General features: G+C 38.8%; 1 protein-coding gene across 2 annotated transcripts in view; it reads right to left on the reverse strand.

Annotated features, from left to right (window-relative positions):
• Nucleotides 1–2830: 2830 nt before the first annotated feature.
• Nucleotides 2831–19468, reverse strand: part of LOC125097531 (putative zinc finger protein 56) — a 33241-nt gene continuing 16603 nt past the window's right edge. For both annotated transcript variants that reach the window (XM_047725206.1, XM_047725205.1), the window contains exons 3-5: nucleotides 17080–17206; nucleotides 5429–5867; nucleotides 2831–4413 (exon numbers count right to left, since the gene is read on the reverse strand). In XM_047725206.1, coding sequence (XP_047581162.1) covers nucleotides 4344–4413; nucleotides 5429–5867; nucleotides 17080–17206 — 636 coding nt within the window. In that variant the 3' untranslated portion in view covers nucleotides 2831–4343. The remainder of the gene's footprint in view (nucleotides 4414–5428; nucleotides 5868–17079; nucleotides 17207–19468) is intronic.

Genomic DNA, 19468 nt, shown 5'->3' on the forward strand with positions numbered 1-19468 from the left:
TCTCCATACATTTAAGGGTGATTTATATTATCTCTGAACAGTCTCTTCACATTTGTGTGTGTGTGTGTGTGTGTGTGTGTGTGTGTGTGTGTGTGTGTGTATGCTTTACTCAATTTCTAAGAGCTCTTCATAAATAGAGAGGTGAATCTCTTTATGATATAGGCTGCAAATATTTTCACTACTTTGTAAGCTTTTACCCAGTCTGTACTCTTCCTCAGGGAACTGGAGAGGAAGAAAGTCTTCCTCTTTCTTTTTTTTTTTTTTTTTTTTAAGATTTTATTTATTTATTTGATGGACAGAGATCACAAGTAGGCAGAGAGGCAGGCAGAGAGAGAGGGAGAAGCAGGCTCCCCGCTGAGTGGAGAACCCGATGCGGGACTCGATCCGAGGACCCTGGGATCATGACCCAAGCTGAAGGCAGAGGCTTTAACCCACTGAGCCACCCAGGTGCCCAAGTCTTCCTCTTTCTTAAACCCCTCCCTTCCTCAGGGCGTCTCTTCCCCACTCAATATTTGTGCTTCATTTATTCAACTGATCAGTCAATTAATCGGGAATTCAACAGAATAACTCATTTCATGATCTTATACCTATACCCCACTGAGTTGACACTCCATAATAAACCAGTTACACTTACTTTTGCTTCATAATATTGTGATATTTTACAACAGACATATGTCATTTTGTAATTAGAAGACTGGAAACACAAAATTAAAAAAATACCATCCATTTACACTGTTAACATATTAGTGTATTTTTTCAAATTTCTCCCTCTGTGTCTTTACATCTACCATATTGTGTGCATTTTTCTGAGTCATTAAAAATGACTCCAAATATTTCTCTTACTGCATTAGAAAAACTCTGTAAACTAATCCTTTCCTTAAAAAAATAGTAGAAATAGCATGGTAATGTATACCTTTTTATATATATCAACTGATTATGTCCTTAATATAGATTATTAGATGTGACATTTGAGTCACATGGTATGAACCTTTTAAAGGCCTTTGATACAGACTGCCAAACTGTGTTCTGGAAAGGATGCTGCCAAAGTATTCACAGGAAAATTAATTCACTGAAATACAGAAGATAGAAAATAAGAAAAGGCTAAAAATAAGTAACTCAAGAAGCTAGAAAAATGACAAATCTAACAGAAGTACACACATACAATAAAGAAAAAAAATTAATAGAAAATAGCATGTTGAAGCATAATATGTCCTGATTGGAAAGAATCTAAGTAAACCCACACCTAGATACATTTCACAAGATAGCACAACACTTTCCTACTTTTCAGGATTTTGCTAAACCTCTTTAAAGATAGAGAGGTAATCTGAACATCAACCAGAGAGGAAAGACACACTGTTGCAAAAAGAACAATAAATTGTCTAATTACAGACTTTAAAAGCAGCACCAGAGGCTCAGAACTGCTGAGTAAAAATAAATGTCAATTTAGAATTCTATACCTAGCTAAGCTATAATTCAAGGGTAAGGGAGAAATAAAGAACTTACTACTCACAGATACACTTGCTGAAAAATGAGAAAAATTTGAGAGATTATGTATATAAGGAACTCTTTTATAAGGCTTGCTACATGCCAGGCACTATTTTAACCATTCTACAAATATTAATTCATCTGATCCTTATAACAACCCCATGAAGTAGATACCATTATCATCCTACTTTACAGATAGAGAAATGGAGACACAAAGAAATTCAGGAATCTGCTCAAGGTCACAGAGCTAGAGATCAATGACAGAACCACATATCAAACCCAGGCCATCTGGCTGCAGAGTTGGTGCTTTTTTTTTTTTTTTAAGATTTTATTCATTCATTTGACAGATAGAGAGCACAAGTAGGGGAGCAGCAGGCAGAGGGAGAGGGAGAAGCAGGCTCTCCTGCTGAGCAAGGAGCCCAATGTGGGGCTCGATCCCAGGACCCTAGGATCATGACCTGAGTGAAGGTAGATGCTTAACTAACTGAGCCACCCAGGTGCCCCAGTGTCAGTGCTTTGGACCACTGCACAAGCTGCTTCTGCTCTGGGAGCCTGAGAAATGGAATTCACAAGGAAGGAGGAAATACAAGAACCAGTGGTAAGAAACTGACAAATATGCAGGTTAATCCAAATTTTCATTGTCTACTTATAACAAAATAATAATGACAAATCTAGGGATGTGTTAAACACTTTTGAGATGTCTGGGTGGCTCAGGCATAAAGCATCTGCCTTCGGCTCAGGTCATGATCTGACCTACTCAGCAGGAAGCCTGCTTCTCCCTCTCCTACTCCCCCTGCTGTGTTCCTTCTCTCGCTGTGTCTCTCTCTGTCAAATAAATAAATAAAATCTTTTAAAAAGAACTTGATGAAATAAAAATCACATACCACTGTAACATAATCTGGGAGAAGGAGAAGCACAGTTAGTGTTCTACTCTCTACTAATAAGGCATAATGCAGACTTTAGTAAGTTATAAATGTTAACAAATGTCAAAACAAAAAGATAAAATTTACTGATCTGGTAGAGGAAAACAGAGAATAAAGAAAACATCCAATGGAAGGAATGAAAGAAAAACAAAACCCAAAAAATTACACCCCAACAAATTTTTCAAGGACTTTGACAAGGTGATTCTATAACTTACATGAAAGAAGAATAAAGGGCTTTATTTATTTTATTTTTTTTTAAAGATTTTATTTATTTATTTGACAGATAGAGATCACAAGTAGGCAGAGAGGCAGGCAGAGAGAGAGGAAGGGAAGCAGGCTCCCTGCTGAGCAGAGAGCCCGATGCGGGACTCGATCCCAGGACCCTGGGATCATGACCTGAGCTGAAGGCAGCGGCTTAACCCACTGAGCCACCCAGGCACCCTAAAGGGCTTTAAATAGGACAATTTCCATAAAAGTTAAAGCACTTGAAAATGTTTTGTTGTCATAGGGGTATACAAATAATCTATTGAAAATATCTGATAGAAGATGACAGGAGCTGAAATCCATTAATTCTAAAACATCAGCATAAAAAAATCACGAAAATATAATGTTTGGGGTATAAAGCAAATTGCAAATTATATTATCTATGTAAAAACATAAGATACCATGGACATACACATAATAAACTCAAAGCATACACAGAAATACACAGTAACTTATGCATAATTGTTAACTCTGAGCAGAGTGATACAGCATGAAGCTTTATTAAATGTTTTTTCTTACTTAAAAAAAAAAAAAAGACCTGATGCTAATATGGCAAAAATTTTCATATACTATTACAGTCATTATGTTTTCTGAACTTTTCTGTACGCCTGATATATTTCATACTTAAAATATCTTTTAAATCTAAAAACAAAAAAAAGAGGAAAAAGGAAGAGGAAGAAGGAAAAGAAACTGATATAAAATGTGAGTTGTTAGAATTTTATTAGTACCTTCATTCAGTGATATTTGAGTGCCTCTCAGATGCCAGTTGCCATTAAAGCCCTCAGGCATACCAAGCCCCTCTCCCAGCGTGAGCTGATGGTCTCTGTATAGCTCAGCTGACAGTCCTCCTAGAGCCCCAAAGGCCTAATAATTGTAGATATCCTTCCCCTTGAAATGGCTGCTTAGGGTACATACAGAACATACCGCTCCTAAGTGAATGATTCAGACAAAGCATTTCTCTTCCCTATCCACAATTCAGTGATGAAACTGGGTCCTTGACCTCTTCCTAACCTCCAATGGCCCAGGTATTCCCCCTTCATTGCCAGGCCCCAGGCTCTGTCTCTGATTAATTTATGCCTCTTGAAAGGATCAAGAGTTGCCTTGATGGAGTTGCTTTCCAAGGCCCCTCCCAGCAGCTCTTCTACCTCTGGTCTCAATTGGCCCTAATACTGATGGGGTCCAGATCTACCCACTATAGACCACTCTCTGCTCAGCTCAGACTTCCAGGGAAGGCCCTGTACTGGGGGGTCACCACACTTGCTAGAGACTTTAGAGAAACTTCTGGGCTTTCCACCCCCACTATCCCAAAAGCTCCCTCCTAGACACTGTTATTTTCCTTTTCCTTCTAATCATTCCCTTTCAGACTTGTTTTCCTCTACTCTAACTCCCTTCCACAAACCCTGATGCAGTCCCTTTCTTTAGCTGTCTCTTCTAGCAACATCTACTCTGAAGATGCCTTACCTGGAGATTTCTACAATACATGGTAGAGGCATCCAGCAGCCTGGAGACATGACAGATGGATGAGGAGATGCTCAATTAGTCCCAGGAGGCTTTCATCCTAGAAAGGCCTTTGCCAGGTAAGAGGTGTCTTTCCCAGGAAGAAGACCTTGTTTGTCACTGGTGCTGGGTAACTCATGGGTTATGTCCAACATAATCCTCTTTGAGATGGAATCAACCCAACCTTCTATGGAGATGGTCAGTCCAGAGCCTGACACACAATTTCATTTCATAGGATTCTTCCCTGAATAATACAACAGATACTTTTGTCAAAACTCGTATGTTAAAACATTGATTTTTATAGCTGATAGTTTAGGGATGAGAATTCTTATGCTAAAGGTATATATTTTTAAATTTGTTACACTGATTTAACTTGAATATTTATCTCAAGTCCATTAGTATATTCATCAGGTTAACAGTACTTCTCTTTGAGGTGCCTGGGTGGCTCAGTGGGTTAAGCCTCTGCCTTCAACTCAGGTCAAGATCTCAAGGTCCTGGGATTGAGCCCTGCATCAGGCTCTCTGCTCGGCAGGGAGCCTGCTTCCCCCTCTCTCTCTGCCTGCCTCTCTGCCTGCTTGTGATCTCTCTGTCAAAAACAAAACAAAAAACAGTACTTCTCTCTGACAGGGATTAACTAATGATGAAAACCATGATTTGACCAAAATCTTTGCCACACAGCATTTTTAAAAAAGGTTTCAAGGTGTGAACTTTGACGTCTTCACCACACATCACACAGGGGTTCCTCCCATGTGGATTTGCATTAAAAAATACTTCATGAATGGCTACTTGTGCCAGGCTGTGTGCCAGGAACTGGGGACAAAATGGACAGCAAAGCATGCATAGTTGGACTTTCATGTTCATCAAATTGTTACAGCTCATCAAATTGTTACAGAAAAAGGCTCTCTGGTAAAGGGGGAGAAATGCACTCTAGCAGAAGTTCTGACCAAATGTTCCATGTATGGGGGGCGGATTTCTCTCACCTGGGATCTGAGGAATATGAAGACTTGAGCTCACTTCTCAGGTACACAAGGTTTCTACCCTTGTGAGACCCTGTGGTCCCTCTCATGAACATGAAAGTTCATGTTGTAACCGAAACCCTTACCACATCTATCATATTTAATGGTCTCTCTGTGTGAATTCTTTGATAAACTTGGAGACTGATGCTCTGAATCACACACACTTGCAGAGTTTCTCTCTTGTGTGGAGTCTCTGATGCACTTGGAGATCTATGTTCTGACTGAAGCCCTTACCACACTTACCACATTTGTAGAGTTTCTCTCCAGTGTGGACTCTTATGGATGTGAGGATTAGCGCTCTGATAGAAGCCCTTGCCACACTCCCCACACTTAAAAGGTTTCTCTCCTGTGTGAACTCTCCGATGAGCATGAAGATTTGTGTTGTAACTAAAGCTTTTGCCACATGTATCACATATGAAAGGTTTTTCTCCAGTGTGGACTCTCTGATGGATGTGAAGATTGGAGCTCTGAGTGAAGCCCTTGCCACACTTTTCACACTTAAAAGGTTTCTCTCCTGTGTGGACTCTCCAATGAACACAAAGTTTTGTGTTATAACTGAAGCCTTTTTCACATGTATCACATATGAAAGGTTTCTCTCCAGTGTGAATTCTCTGATGATAGTGAAGACCTATGCTCCGATGGACGCTCTTCCCATACTCAGCACAGTCGTAAAGTTTCTTGCCTGTGTGGAAAACGGGATGTTTTGAGAAGAAGAAAATGTTTACAATGGTGAAAAATAACATCAAGTTAAAAATCTCAATCAAGGCTGCAAGCAATAGGATATCAGACTAGAGAATGTGGAAAATTATAGTAGTCAATTAAAAGACCAACTTGAAGAATTCTACCAGGACTCAGACAGAAAGGATTAAAAAAGTATAATTATGAGAAAAATATTAAGTTGTGAAGGATAGATCTAGAAGATCCATATGTATAAGAGATCCAGGAGGAACAAACAGAAGAATTAAAGAAAATTTACTTAATCTGAAAGAAAATTTGATCCTTTAGATTGAAAATATCCCCCCCACTACCATGTGGGAATTTTGAAAAAAAGAAGACAAACTAACATATACATATCTGGATGAAATTTTTGAATTTCAAGGATTAAGAAAACAAAAGCATAAAATACAGTAAATAAAATAAAACAAGTTACTCCCTTGAAAAGAGAATAAGATTGGCAGAAGATAGTGACATTGTCTCCAGTGTCCTGAGGGAAAAAGACTTTAGTCAACTCTAAACCTCAGCTGATGATTCCCTTACATAAGCAAAAGGAAGATACTCTCAAAAAAGGAAAGACGACCCAAACTAATCAAAATAAAAACTCATGAAAAGGGAAAACATGAAATATAAAAGGTAGAAATGAATAATGAAAACAAAAAAGTTTTCTTCCTTTTCACTCAACAAAATTCTCATGAAATAATATAGGAAAACTTCTCTGAGCTGAAGGATTCAGAAAGGAATGGGCTCAGTGACTGGCAAACATAATTTTGGGGGGAAAAAAGGCTGCATACCTAGACATTCTGGAAAACTTCAAAATTCCAAGGAGAAACAGAAAAAAAACAAAGTTCTAAATGTTTTCAGAAGGGAGGGAAAAGAAAAAACAGATTAAATAAGAATAAGAAAAAATTATAAATGAATGTATCAGATTGGAAGATGCAAAATCAGGGGCTCAAAAACAGATATAAAATGGCTAAAACATTCTCAGGGAAAATGATTTTGAATCTAGAAGTCTCAACTCAGCCACAATAGTATTCAAGACGGGGGTGAATACAAATACTTTTACCAATACACAGAGATTCAAAAAGCTTGTTGGCAAGTGAAAACAGATTCAAGCAAAAAACAGATGTGGGATTTAAGAAATCATGGAAAAAAACAGCTGCCATAAAAATTAAGGCCACTTTAATCTGAGAAAATGAAGGTACAATGCAAAAAATTAACAATTATATATGGTTTCAACAAAACACAGGACATGGGGAGAGGGCGTGTGAAAGCTAAGTAAAAGTTTGCTAATGGCCTTGTATTCTGGAGAGTGGAAGTTATAAATAACTTGCCACTGACAGAAATATAACTTTTAGAGAGGGAGGAGCAAGGTGGTGGAGGAGTAGGAGATTTAAATATCATCAGGTCCCAGGAGTTCAGCTAGATAGTTATCAAACGGTTCTGAACTACAGCAGATAGAAGAGAAGAAGAGCAGCAATTCTAGGAACAGAAAACTGACCACTTCCTGGAAGGTAGGACGTGTAGAGAAGTGAACCTGAGGCAACATTCAGGAAGATAGATGGGGGAGGGGCAAGTGAGAGAGCAGCAGAGCACAAAATTGTAACTTTTAGAAGTCTGCTTCACTGAGGGATGTTGCTCCAGAGGCTAAGTGAGGGGTGGAGCCCTTGCGGGGAGAGTGTGGTCTCAGGACCCACAGGGTCACAGAAAGACCTGGGGTGCCTGAGTGTGGCACAGCTGCCAAGTATTGGAGTGGGGAAGTTGGCTGCAGAGACAGAGCCAAGGAGTGGGCTCTCAGCTCGGGGTTACTTTAAATCATGATCCAAGGCACAGTTGGACCTCTGCTCTTTGAGCAGAAACCCCAAAAATGGCAGATCTGGAGAGACCCCCTCCTTCCTCCTCTGGGAGGAGTGGCGTGGGAGTGTGCTGCAGGAATCTGCTGGGTTTGGAGACTCCAGACAGGGCTGTCACCAGAGATAGAAACGTTCAGTCACAGGCTGGGTGAGCACTGAGTGCAGCCAGAGACCAGAGAGACAGGAGGGATTGACTGTTTTTCTCTGAAGGTGCACTGAGTAGTGGGGCCCTGAGCTTTTGGCTCCTACAGGGCCAGAGATTGAGAGGCTGCCATTTTCATTCCTATCATCCAAAGCGGTATGGAAAGTGTTGAGGGAACAAAAGCCACCAAGACCAAAACTGAGCAGATTACTAAGCCCAGCCCCTGCAAGGGCAGTGCAATTCCGCTTCCGGTGAAAACATTTGAGAATCACGGCAACAGACCCCTCCCCCAGAAGATCAGCAAAAACATCCAGCCAAGACCAAGGTCATCAATCAATGAGAACTGTGGAACTCCAGAGCTAGTGGAAAGCAACACATAGAATTCATGGCTTTTTTCCCATGACCCTTTAGTCTTTCAAAGTTAAATTTTTTAAATTTTATTTTTTCTTATTCTATTTTTAAATTTTTCCTCTTTCCTATTTTAACATTTTTAAACTATTTTATCAATATCTTTTAAAAAATCTTAATTTTCATTGTTATAGTCATATTTTAATCCCTTCACTGTATCTGATCTTATTTTTTTTGTATACATACAGCTTTTTTTTCTTTAAAATTTTGGATAAAATTTCTTCTAATAGATCAAAATATACCCAAAATCTAGTGCATTGCTTTGTTCTAGTCCCCAGCCTGATCACATTCTTTCCTCTTTTTTTTCTTTTTTCAACAATCTTCTTATCAATTCCTTTTTTAGAATCTTTTTAAATTTTCAGCTTTACAGTCATATTCCATCCCTTCATTCTGTTTACCCTTATTTTTGTATATATTTGTTTTTCTTTCTTTAAAACTTTAGGAGGTAGTTTCTTCTAACATACCAAAATACACCCAAAATCAAGTGTGTATCTCTGTTCTATTCACCAGTCTAATTTATACACACACATATATAATTTCTTTTTTCCCCCTTATTTCTCCCCCCAGGTTCGGGTATCTTCAGCTTTGGTTAATATATATTTTCTGGGGGCACCTGGGTGGCTCGTTGGTTAACCACCTGCCTTTGGCTCACATCATGATCCTGGAGTACTGGGATCGAGTCCCACATCAGGCTCCCTGCTTGTCAGGGAGTCTGCTTCTCCCTCTGACCCTCCCCCTTCTCACACACTCTCTGTCTCTCATTCTCTCTCTCTCTCAAATAAATAAAATCTTAAATATATATATATATGTATATATACATATATATATATGAAATTAATCCCCCCCAGGGTCATGGCTACCCTTTTAGTATTTTGTTCTCTCATCTATTATCTGGATAAAATGACAAGGCAGAAAAACTCACCACAAAAAAAAGAACAAGAGGCAGCACTGACAGCTAGAGATCTAATCAATACAGACATTAGTAAAATGTCAAAACTAGAGTTCAGAATGATGATTATCAAGGTGATAGCTGTGCTCGAAAAAAGCATGGAAGGTATTAGAGAATCCCTTTCTGGGGGAAATAAAATTCCTTTCTGGAGAAATAAAAGAACTAAAATCTAACCAAGGTGAAATAAAAAAAGCTATTAATGAGCTGCAATAAAAAATGGAGGCTCTTACTGCTAGGATAAATGAGGCTAAAGAGAGAATTAGTGATATAGAAGACCAAATGATGGAGAATAAAGAAGCTGAGAAAAAGAGAGACAAACAACTACTGCACCACGAGGGGAGAATTCAAGACATAAGTGATACCATAAGATGAAACAATATTAGAATAATTGGGATCCCAGAAGAAGAAAGAGAGAGGGGGGCAGAAGGTATATTGGAGCAAATTATAGAAGAGAATTTCCCTAATCTGGCAAGGAGAACAAGCATCAAAATCCAGGAGACACAGAGAACCCCCCACAAAGTCATCTATAAAAATAGGTCCACACCCTGTCATCTAATAGTAAAACTTACAAGTCTCAGTGACAAAGTCTCAGTGAGAATCCTGAAAGCAGCTCGGGACAAGAGGTCTGTAACATACAATGGTAGAAATATGAGATTGGCAGCAGACCGATCCACAGAGACCTGTCAGGCCAGAAAGGACTGGCACAATATATTCAGAGCACTAAATGAGAAAAATATGCAGCCAAGAATACTATATCCAACTAGGCGATCATTGAAAATAGAAGGAGAGATAAAAATCTTCCAGGACAAACAAAAACAAAAAGAATTTGCAAACATCAAACCAGTCCTACAGGAAATATTGAAAGGGGTCTCTAAGGAAAAAGAGAGCCTAAAAGTAACAGACCAGAAAGGAACAGAGAAAATACACAGTAACAGTCACCTTATAGGCAATACAATGGCACTCAATTCATATCTTTCAATAGTTACCCTGAATGCAAATGGGCTAAATGTCCCAATGACAAAGCATATCAGAATAGATTAAAAAAAAAAAAGACCATTGATATGCTATCTACAAGAAACTCATTTTAGACCCAAAGACACCTCCAGACTTAAAGTGAGGGGGTGGAAAATAATTTACCATGCTGATGGACATCAAAAGAAAGCTGGGGTGGCAATCCTTATAACAAATAAATTAGATTTTAAGCCAAAGACTATACTAAAAGATGAGGAAGGACACTATATCATACTCAAAGTGTCTGTCCAACAAGAAGATCTAACAATTTTAAATATATATACCCCAAACATGGGAGCAGTCAATTATATAAACCAATTAATAACAAAATCAAAGAAATACATCAACAACAATACAATAATAGTAAGGGACTTTAACACCCCCTCATTGAAATGGACAGATCATCTAAGCAAAAGATCAACAAGGAAATAAAGGCTTTACATGACACATGGGCCTAGATGGTCATCACAGATATATTTAGAATATTCCATCCCCAAACAACAGAATACACACTCTTCTCTAGTGCATATGGAACATTCTCCAGAATAGATCATATCCTATGTCAAATCAGGTCTCAACAGGTACCAAAAGATTAGGATCATTCCCTGCATATTTTCAAACCACAATGCTTTGAATCTAGAACTCAAACACAAGAGGAAAGTTGGAAAGAACTCAAATACATGCAGGCTAAAGAGCATCCTACTAAAGAATGAATGGGTCAACCAGGAAATTAAGAATTAAAAAATTCGTGGAAACAAATGAAAATGAAAACACAACTGGTCAAAATCTTTGGGACACAGCAAAAGCGGTCCTGAGAGGAAAGTATATAACAATACAAGCCTTTCTCAAGAAACAAGAAAGACCTCAAGTACACACAACCTAAACCTACACCTAAATGAGCTGGAGAAAGAATAGCAAAGAAAGCCTAAACCCAGTAGAAGAGAAATAATAAAGACCACAGCAGAAATTAATGAAACAGAAACCAAGAGAACAGTAGAACAAATCAACGAAACTAGGAGCTGGTTCTTTGAAAGAATTAATAAGATTGATAACCCCTGGCCAGACTTTGTAAAAAGGAAAGAGAAAGAAGGGATGCCTGGGTGGCTCAGTCAGTTAAGCCGCTGCGTTTGGCTCAGGTCATGATCCCAGGGTCCTGGGATAGAGTCCTGCATCAGGCTCCTTGATCGGCAGGGAGCCTGCTTCTCTCTCCAATTCTGCCTGCCACTCTGCCTGCTTGTGCACTCTCTCTCTCTGACAAATAAATAAATAAAATCTTTTTAAAAAAAGGAAAAGAGAAAGGACCCAAATTAATAAAATCCCAAATGAAAGAGAAGAGATCACAACCAACACCAAACAAATACAATTAAAAGAACATATTATGAGCAATTATAAACCAGCAAATTTGACAATCTAGAAGAAATGGATGCATTCCTAGAGACATATAAACTACCAAAATTGAACCAGGACTAAATAGAAAACCTGAACAGACCCATAACCAGTAAGGAGACTGAAGCAGTCATCAAAAATCTCCCAACAAACAAGAGCCCAGGGCCAGACAGCTTCCCAGGGGAATTCTACCAAACATTTAAAGAAGAATTAATACCTATTCTCCTGAAACTTCCAAAAAAATAGAATGGAAGGAAAACTCCCAAACTCATTTAATGAGGCCAGCATTACCTTGATCCCAAAACCAGACAAAGATCCCATCAAAAAGAAGAATTAAAGACCAATATCCTTGATGAACACGGATGCAAAATTACTAGCCAATAGGATCCAACAGTACATTAAAAGGATTATTCACCACAGCCAAGTGGGATTTATTCCTGGGCTGCAAGGTTGGTTCAACATCTGCAAATTAATCAATATGATACAATACATTAAAAAAAGAAAAATCAAGAACCACAGGATACCCTCAATAGATGCTAAAAAAGCATTTCACAAGTACAGCATCCTTTCTTGATCAAAACTCTTCAAAGTGTAGGGATGGGGTTACATACCTCAATATCATCAAAGCCATCTATGAAAAACCCACAGCAAATAAAAAATTAAAAACTGAGAGCTTTCCCCCTAAGGTCAGGAACACAGCAGGGATGTCCACTATCACCACTGCTATTCAACATAGTCCTAGAAGTCCTAGCCTCAGCAATCAGACAACAAAAACAAATAAAAGGCATCCAAATTGGCAAAAAGGAAGTCAAACTCTCACTCTTTGCAGATGATATGATACTTTATGTGGAAAATCCAAAAGACTCCACTCCGAAACTGCTAGAACTCATATAGGAATTCAGTAAAGTGTCAGGATATAAAATTAATGCATAGAAATCAGTTGCATTTCTATATACCAACAGCAAGACAGAAGAAAGAGAAATTAAGGAGTTGATCCCATTTACAATTGCACCCGAAGCCATAAGATACCTAGGAATAAACCTAACCAAAGAGGCAAAGAATCTATACTCAGAAAACTATAAAGTACTCATGAAAGAAATTGAGGAAGACACAAAGAAATGGAAAAACATTGCATGCTCATGGATTGGAAGAACAAACATTGTGAAAATAATGTATCCTACCTGAAGCAATCTACACATTTAATGCAATCCCTATCAAAATCCCATCCATTTTTTCGAAGACATGGAACAAATAATCCTAAAATTTATATGCAACCAGTAAAGACCCTGAATAGCCAAAGGAATGTTGAAAAAGAAAGCCAAAGTTGGTGGCATCACAATCCCAGACTTCGAGCTCTATTACAAAGCTGTAATCATCAAGACAGTATGGTACTGGCACAAAAACAGACATATAGATCAATGGAACAGAATAGAGAGTCCAGAATGGACCCTCAACTCTATGGTCAACTAATCTTTGAGAAAGCAGGAAAGAATGTCCAATGGCAAAAAGACAGTCTCTTCAACAAATGGTGTTGGGAAAATTGGACAGCCACATATAGAAGAATGAAACTGGACCATTTCCTTACACCACACATAAAAATAGACTCAAAATGGATGAAAGACCTCAGTGTGAGAAAGGAATCCATCAAAATCCTTGAAGAGAACACAGGCAGCAATCTCTTTGACCTCAGCCACAGCAACTTCTTCCTGGAAACATCGCCAAAGGCAAGGGAAGCAAGGGCAAAAATGAATTATTGGGGCTTCATCAAGATCAAAAGCTTTTGCACAGCAAAGGAAACAGTCAACAAAACCAAAAGACAACTGACAGAATGGGAGAAGATATTTGCAAATGACATATCAGATAAAGGGGTAGTATCCAAAATGTATAAAGAACTTATCAAACTCAATACCCAAAGAACAAATAATCCAATTAAGACATGGACAGAAGATCTGAACAGACATTTCTAAAAAGAAGACATCCATATGCCCAATGGACACATGAAAAAGTGTTCAACATCACTTGGCATCGCGGAAATACAAATCAAAACCACAATGAGACACCACCTCATACCAGTCAGAATGGCTAAAATTAAGTCAGAAAATGACAGATGTTGGCGAGGATGTGAAGAAAGGGGAACCCTCCTACACTGCTGGTGGGAATGCAAGCTGGTGAAGCCACTTTGAAAAACAGTGTGGAGATTCCTTAAGAATTTAAAAAATGGAGTTTCTTCGAAAAGTTGAAAATAGAGCTACCTTACGACCCAGCAATTGCATTACTGGGTATTTACCCTAAAGGTACAGATGTAGTAATCTGAAGGGGCATGTGCACCTGGATGTTTATGGCAGCAATGTCCACAATAGCCAAACTATGGAAAGAGCCTAGATGTCCTTCAACAGATGAATGGATAAAGAAGATGTGAGATATATATATATACATACATACACACACACATATAGAAACAATGGAATACTATACAGCCATCAAAACTCTGAAATCTTGCCATTTGCAGTGATGTGGGTGGAACTAGAGGGTATTACACTGAGTGAAATAAGTCAATCAGAGAAAGACAATTATCATATGATCTCTCTGATATGAGGAATTTGAGAGGCAGGGCGGGAAGTTGTGGGGGGTAGAGAGGGAAAAAATGAAACAAGATGGGATGGGGAGGGAGACAAACCATAAAAGACTCTTAATCTTATGAAACAAACTGAGGGTTGCTGGGGGGTGGGAAGGTTGACATTATTATTATCAGCATTATTTATAATTGAGAAAAAATGGTATCTTAACTATCCATCAATAAAGCATGTATTTAACAATTTCTGTACACCAATATTTCATACAGTGGAATATGATACAGCCATCAAAAAAGACTGAAGTGGGTCTAAATATCTTGACATGCAAAGATATCTGATTCCTGGACCTGGATGTCCATTTTCTTCCCCATGTTAGGGAAGTTTTCTGCCCCTTTCTCCCTTTCTCCTTCTAGAACCCCTATAATGTGAATAGTATGCTTGATGTATGGAACACAATGGAACTTTCCAGCCCACACCGACTTCAGCTCTAGTTGCTTGCCGGGGCTGCCTCTACATGGAGCAGACCTCTTGACCCGTGCATGCCTCAACTCCAGCTATCTTGATAGGGCAGCCCTGGTGCATATGCTCTGGGAACACCAACCCACACCTGCTACATACAACTCTATGCAGCCAGCCCCATGCAATCTACACAGGGAATGCTCCTACAGAAGGCCATTCCCTCAAGACTAGGAGAAATAGCTGTTCCATCTAATTCATAGAAACAAACACAGAAAGTCAAACAAAATGAGGTCAGGTAGGAATATTCTCCAAATGAAAGTAAAAAGACAACCTTCAGAAAAAGAACTAAACAAAATGGAGATAAGCAATCTACCTGATAAAGAGTTCAAAATAATGCTCATAAAGTTGCTTACTGGACTTGGAGAAGCACATGAACTCAGAACTTTAACAAAGAGATAGAAAATATAAAAAAGAACCAATCAGAGTAGAAAAATACAATAAATTATGTGAAAAATACACAAGAGGGTATCAATAGGAGATCAGAGGTGCAGAAGAATGGACTGGTGATCTGGAAGACAGGGTACTGGAGAGCACCCATGCTGAAAAGTTAAAAAAAAAAAAAAAAAAGCATATATATATATATATATATATATATATATATATATATATATATGTTAAGGCATCTCTGGGTCAACATCAAGCATACTATTCACATTATAGGGGTTCTAGAAGGAGAAAGGGAGAAAGGGGCAGAAAACTTCCCTAACATGGGGAAGAAAATGGACATCCAGGTCCAGGAATCACAGAGAGCCCCCAAACAAGATGAATCCAAAGAGGTCCACACCAAGACACATAATAATTAAAGATTAAAAATAGAGAGTCTTGGGACGCCTGGGTGGCTCAGTTGGTTAAGCAGCTGCCTTCGGCTCAGGTTGTGATCCCGGCATCCTGGGATCGAGTCCCACATCGGGCTCCTTGCTCATGGGGGAGCCTGCTTCTCCCTCTGCCTGCCATTCTGTCTGCCTGTGCTCGCTCTCTCTCCCTCTCTCTCTCTGACAAATAAGTAAATAAAAATCTTTTTAAAAAAATAGAGTCTTAAAAGTAGCAAGAGAAGGGGCGCCTGGGTGGCTCAGTGGGTTAAACCCTCTGCCTTCGGCTCAGGTCATGATTCCAGGGTCCTGGGATCGAACCCCACATCAGGCTCTCTGCTCCGCAGGGAGCCTGCTTCCTCCTCTCTCTCTGCCTGCCTCTCTGCCTACTTGTGATCTCTGTCTGTCAAATAAGTAAATAAAATCTTTTGAAAAAAAAAAAAAAGGCAGCAAGAGAAAATCAACTAGTTACATACAAAGAAAACATCAACAGGCTATCAGCTGATTTTTTTAGCAGAAACTTTGAAGGCCAAAGAGAAGGGCATGACATTTTCAGAGTACTGAAAGGAAAAAAACCTAAACCAATAATACTCTGCCCAGCAAGGTTACTACTCAGAACTGATGGAGAGATTTAAAAATTTCCCAGAAAAAAGTGAAAGGAGTTTACCACTACTAACTCAGTCTCACAAGAAGTGTTAAAGGAAGGTCTTTAAGCAAACAAGGTTTTAACCAGAAATGTGTGTGTGTGTGTGTGTGTGTGTGTGTGTGTGTGTGTGTGTGTGTGTGTATGGAAAAAATTTCATGAGTAAAAACAAAGATACAATAAAGGTTGTAGATCAGTCACTCATAAAGCTAATATGAAGGTTAAAAGACAAAAGTAGTAAAATTAATTACATATAAAAAACTAAGGGACTCACAAAATTAAAAGATGTAAAATATGACATATTATAAAATATGAAGGGGGAAGTAAAAATTTAATGCTTTTAGAATGCTGTTCAAACTTAAGTGACCATTGACTTAATAAAGACTGCTATTACATAGGGTGTAGAAACCTAAAATAGATACACAAAAAATACAGAGAAAAGAATCCAATTGTAACACTAAAGAAAGCCATTAAGTTACAAAGGAAGAGAGCAAAAGAAGAGAAAAGGAACAGAGTAGACCTATAATAACCAGAAAAAAAATTAACAAAATGGCAACAAGTGCATGCTTATCTATAACTACTTTAAATACTAAAGCATAGGGATAATCAGTAACGTTGTAATAACACTTCATGGCGACAGATGGTAACTACATTTATCATGGTGAGCATTGTGTAATGTATAGAATTGTCAAATCACCATGTGGTACACCTGAAACTAATATAATATTTTATGTCAACTATACTTCAATAATCAGTTTTTTTTTTAAATAGTGATTTCGACACTCTGATATTTGACTCTGAAGCCCTTGCTTAGTTAAATAGTTGAAGAGACCACAGGTTTTAACAACCAAGGAAACAAAAATCCTCCCAAGAGTAGTTGTCCTCACCCACTAAGACCAGGTTGCCATAGAGCTCCAGCATCACTTGTTTGTACAGGGCCCTTTGTGTGGGGTCTAGTTGCCCCCACCCCTCCTCGGTGAAGTCCATGGCCACATCCTTGAATGTAACAGGTTCCTAGAACACCAATGAACAGTAATTCCTCTTAATCATCTACACCAGTGTTTGTGGTACAAAGGGTAAATTTGGGAACACTAATAAAAGTAGACAGAATAGAGGACACTTCAGAGTTCTGGACCAAGCTATAAGAGTAATTAAAGAATTAAAATATTTTAAAAGATACATATTATCTTATGCAGAGTCTCACTAACCCTAATAATATGAAGAGCTCTTAAAAGCATATGCAACAGATGAATCATTGAACACTACATCAAAAACTAATGATGGGGATGCCTAGGTGGCTCAGTTGGTTAAGCAGCTGCCTTCGGCTCAGGTCGTGATCCCAGCGTCCTGGGATCGAGTTCCACATCGGGCTCCTTGCTCGGCAGGGAGCCTGCTTCTCCCTCTGCCTCTGCCTGCCATTCTGTCTGCCTGTGCTCGCTCTCTCTCCCTCTCTCTCTGACAAATAAATAAATAAAATCTTTAAAAAAAAAAAACACTAATGATGTACTATATGCTGGCTATTTGAACATAATAAGAAAATTAAATTTAAAAAAAAGCAATTAGAAGATAAATTCCCCCAGTTAAAAATGGACAAGTGAGGGGCACCTGGGTGGCTCAGTCAGTTGGGTGTGAGACTCTTGATTTTGGCTCAGGTCATGATCTCAGGTTTGTGGGATCAAGCCCTGTGTCAGGCTCTGCACTCAGTGCTGAGTCTACTTAAGATTCTCTCTCTCTCTCTCTGCCCCTCTACCCACTCTCTAAATAAATAAATAAATAAATAAATAAATAAATAAATAAATAAAATCCTTTAAAAATGGACAAGTAAAAAATGATCTGAATGAATAATTCCTAGATGAAAAATAAATGCCTCACAAATTATCAAAGAAATGGACATTCAGATAACAAGATACTATTTTCCCCTACCCATCATGTAAAGATTAAGACTTATAATACCCATTGTTAGTGATAGTGTGAGGAAACAGGACCCTCCTATACTGATGGGAAGAGTATAAATTGGTAAAAACTTTTTTGGAGAACAATTTGGCAGTATTTATCAAACATCCTTTGATCTAACACTCCCAATTCTAGAAATTCATCCTCATTAAGATAACTAATGACTTCCTTGATGATAAATCCAATAGGAAGTTTTCAATCCTTTTTATGCTTGATTTCTTGGTATTATTTGGCCCCACTAACCACATAGTTTTCCTCAAAACTCTACTCCTAGAATCTGGATATCACAGCAACAGTTTTTTCCTTACCTCACTGATCACTCTCAATCTCCTTCTCTACTCATCAATGTTGGGGTTCCCTGGGTTGGCTCCCAGGCCCTCTTCTCACTCTCTTTTTGTGATCTCATCTACACTGATAGCCTCAAATGCCATCCAAATGCTGGTAACTCTTTTTTTTTTTTTTTTTTTTTTTTTTAGTATTTTATTTATTTGTCAGAGAGAGAGTGTGCACACATGCAGGGGGAGTGACAGGCAGAGGGAGAAGCAGGTTTCCCGCTGAGGAAGGAGCCAATGTGGGATTTGATCCCAGAACCCTGGGATAATGACCTGAGCTGAAGGCAGACACTTAACTGACTGAGCTCCCTGGCATCCCCAGGGGTGGCAGCTGCTGGCAGCTCTTAAATGCACTTTGGCAGCCAAGACCTTTACCCAGACCTAGAGTTCTAGGCCCCACTACCTACTTGATGAACATTCAGTATGAAGTAGGTCAAATGAAATAAAAATCCACTCAGATGTTTCAAAGCCATCTATACCAACCTGCTCAATTCTGACTTTATCTCCCTTTCCAAACCTGCTTATCTCCCAATGTTCCCTAACTCAGGAAACCACACCTTCAACCACTCAGATGTTCAAGTCAGCAAAATAAGCATCATCATTTATTTTCTCTGTTTCATCTCTCATACCTGCTCCATCACTAAGCCTTCCTAAAGATCTCTTTTCTCTCCGCTGCCACCACTATTCTGAGCCACTATCCCACCTCTGCTTCCTCACTGATCTATACCATCTTCCTGCAACATAACCTCTATTCTGGCCCCTCCTTTTGTGACGAGTCCTTAAATATCTGTGTTCCTCAAGGCTCTTTTCTAGTTACCTTTTTTCTCTTCTCATTACATATCAGCTGGATGATCTCAACCAAGGCCTTGACTTTAATGACCACATACAAGGTGACAACTCATAAATCTGTATCTTTAACCTGGATCTGTCTCAGATCTCCCTCCACAAACACACACATACACATCTCCATCTCCTCTGCTACTTATCTCAG

This window comes from Lutra lutra, chromosome 4 (assembly GCF_902655055.1).
Source record: "Lutra lutra chromosome 4, mLutLut1.2, whole genome shotgun sequence".
Lineage (NCBI taxonomy): Eukaryota > Metazoa > Chordata > Mammalia > Carnivora > Mustelidae > Lutra > Lutra lutra.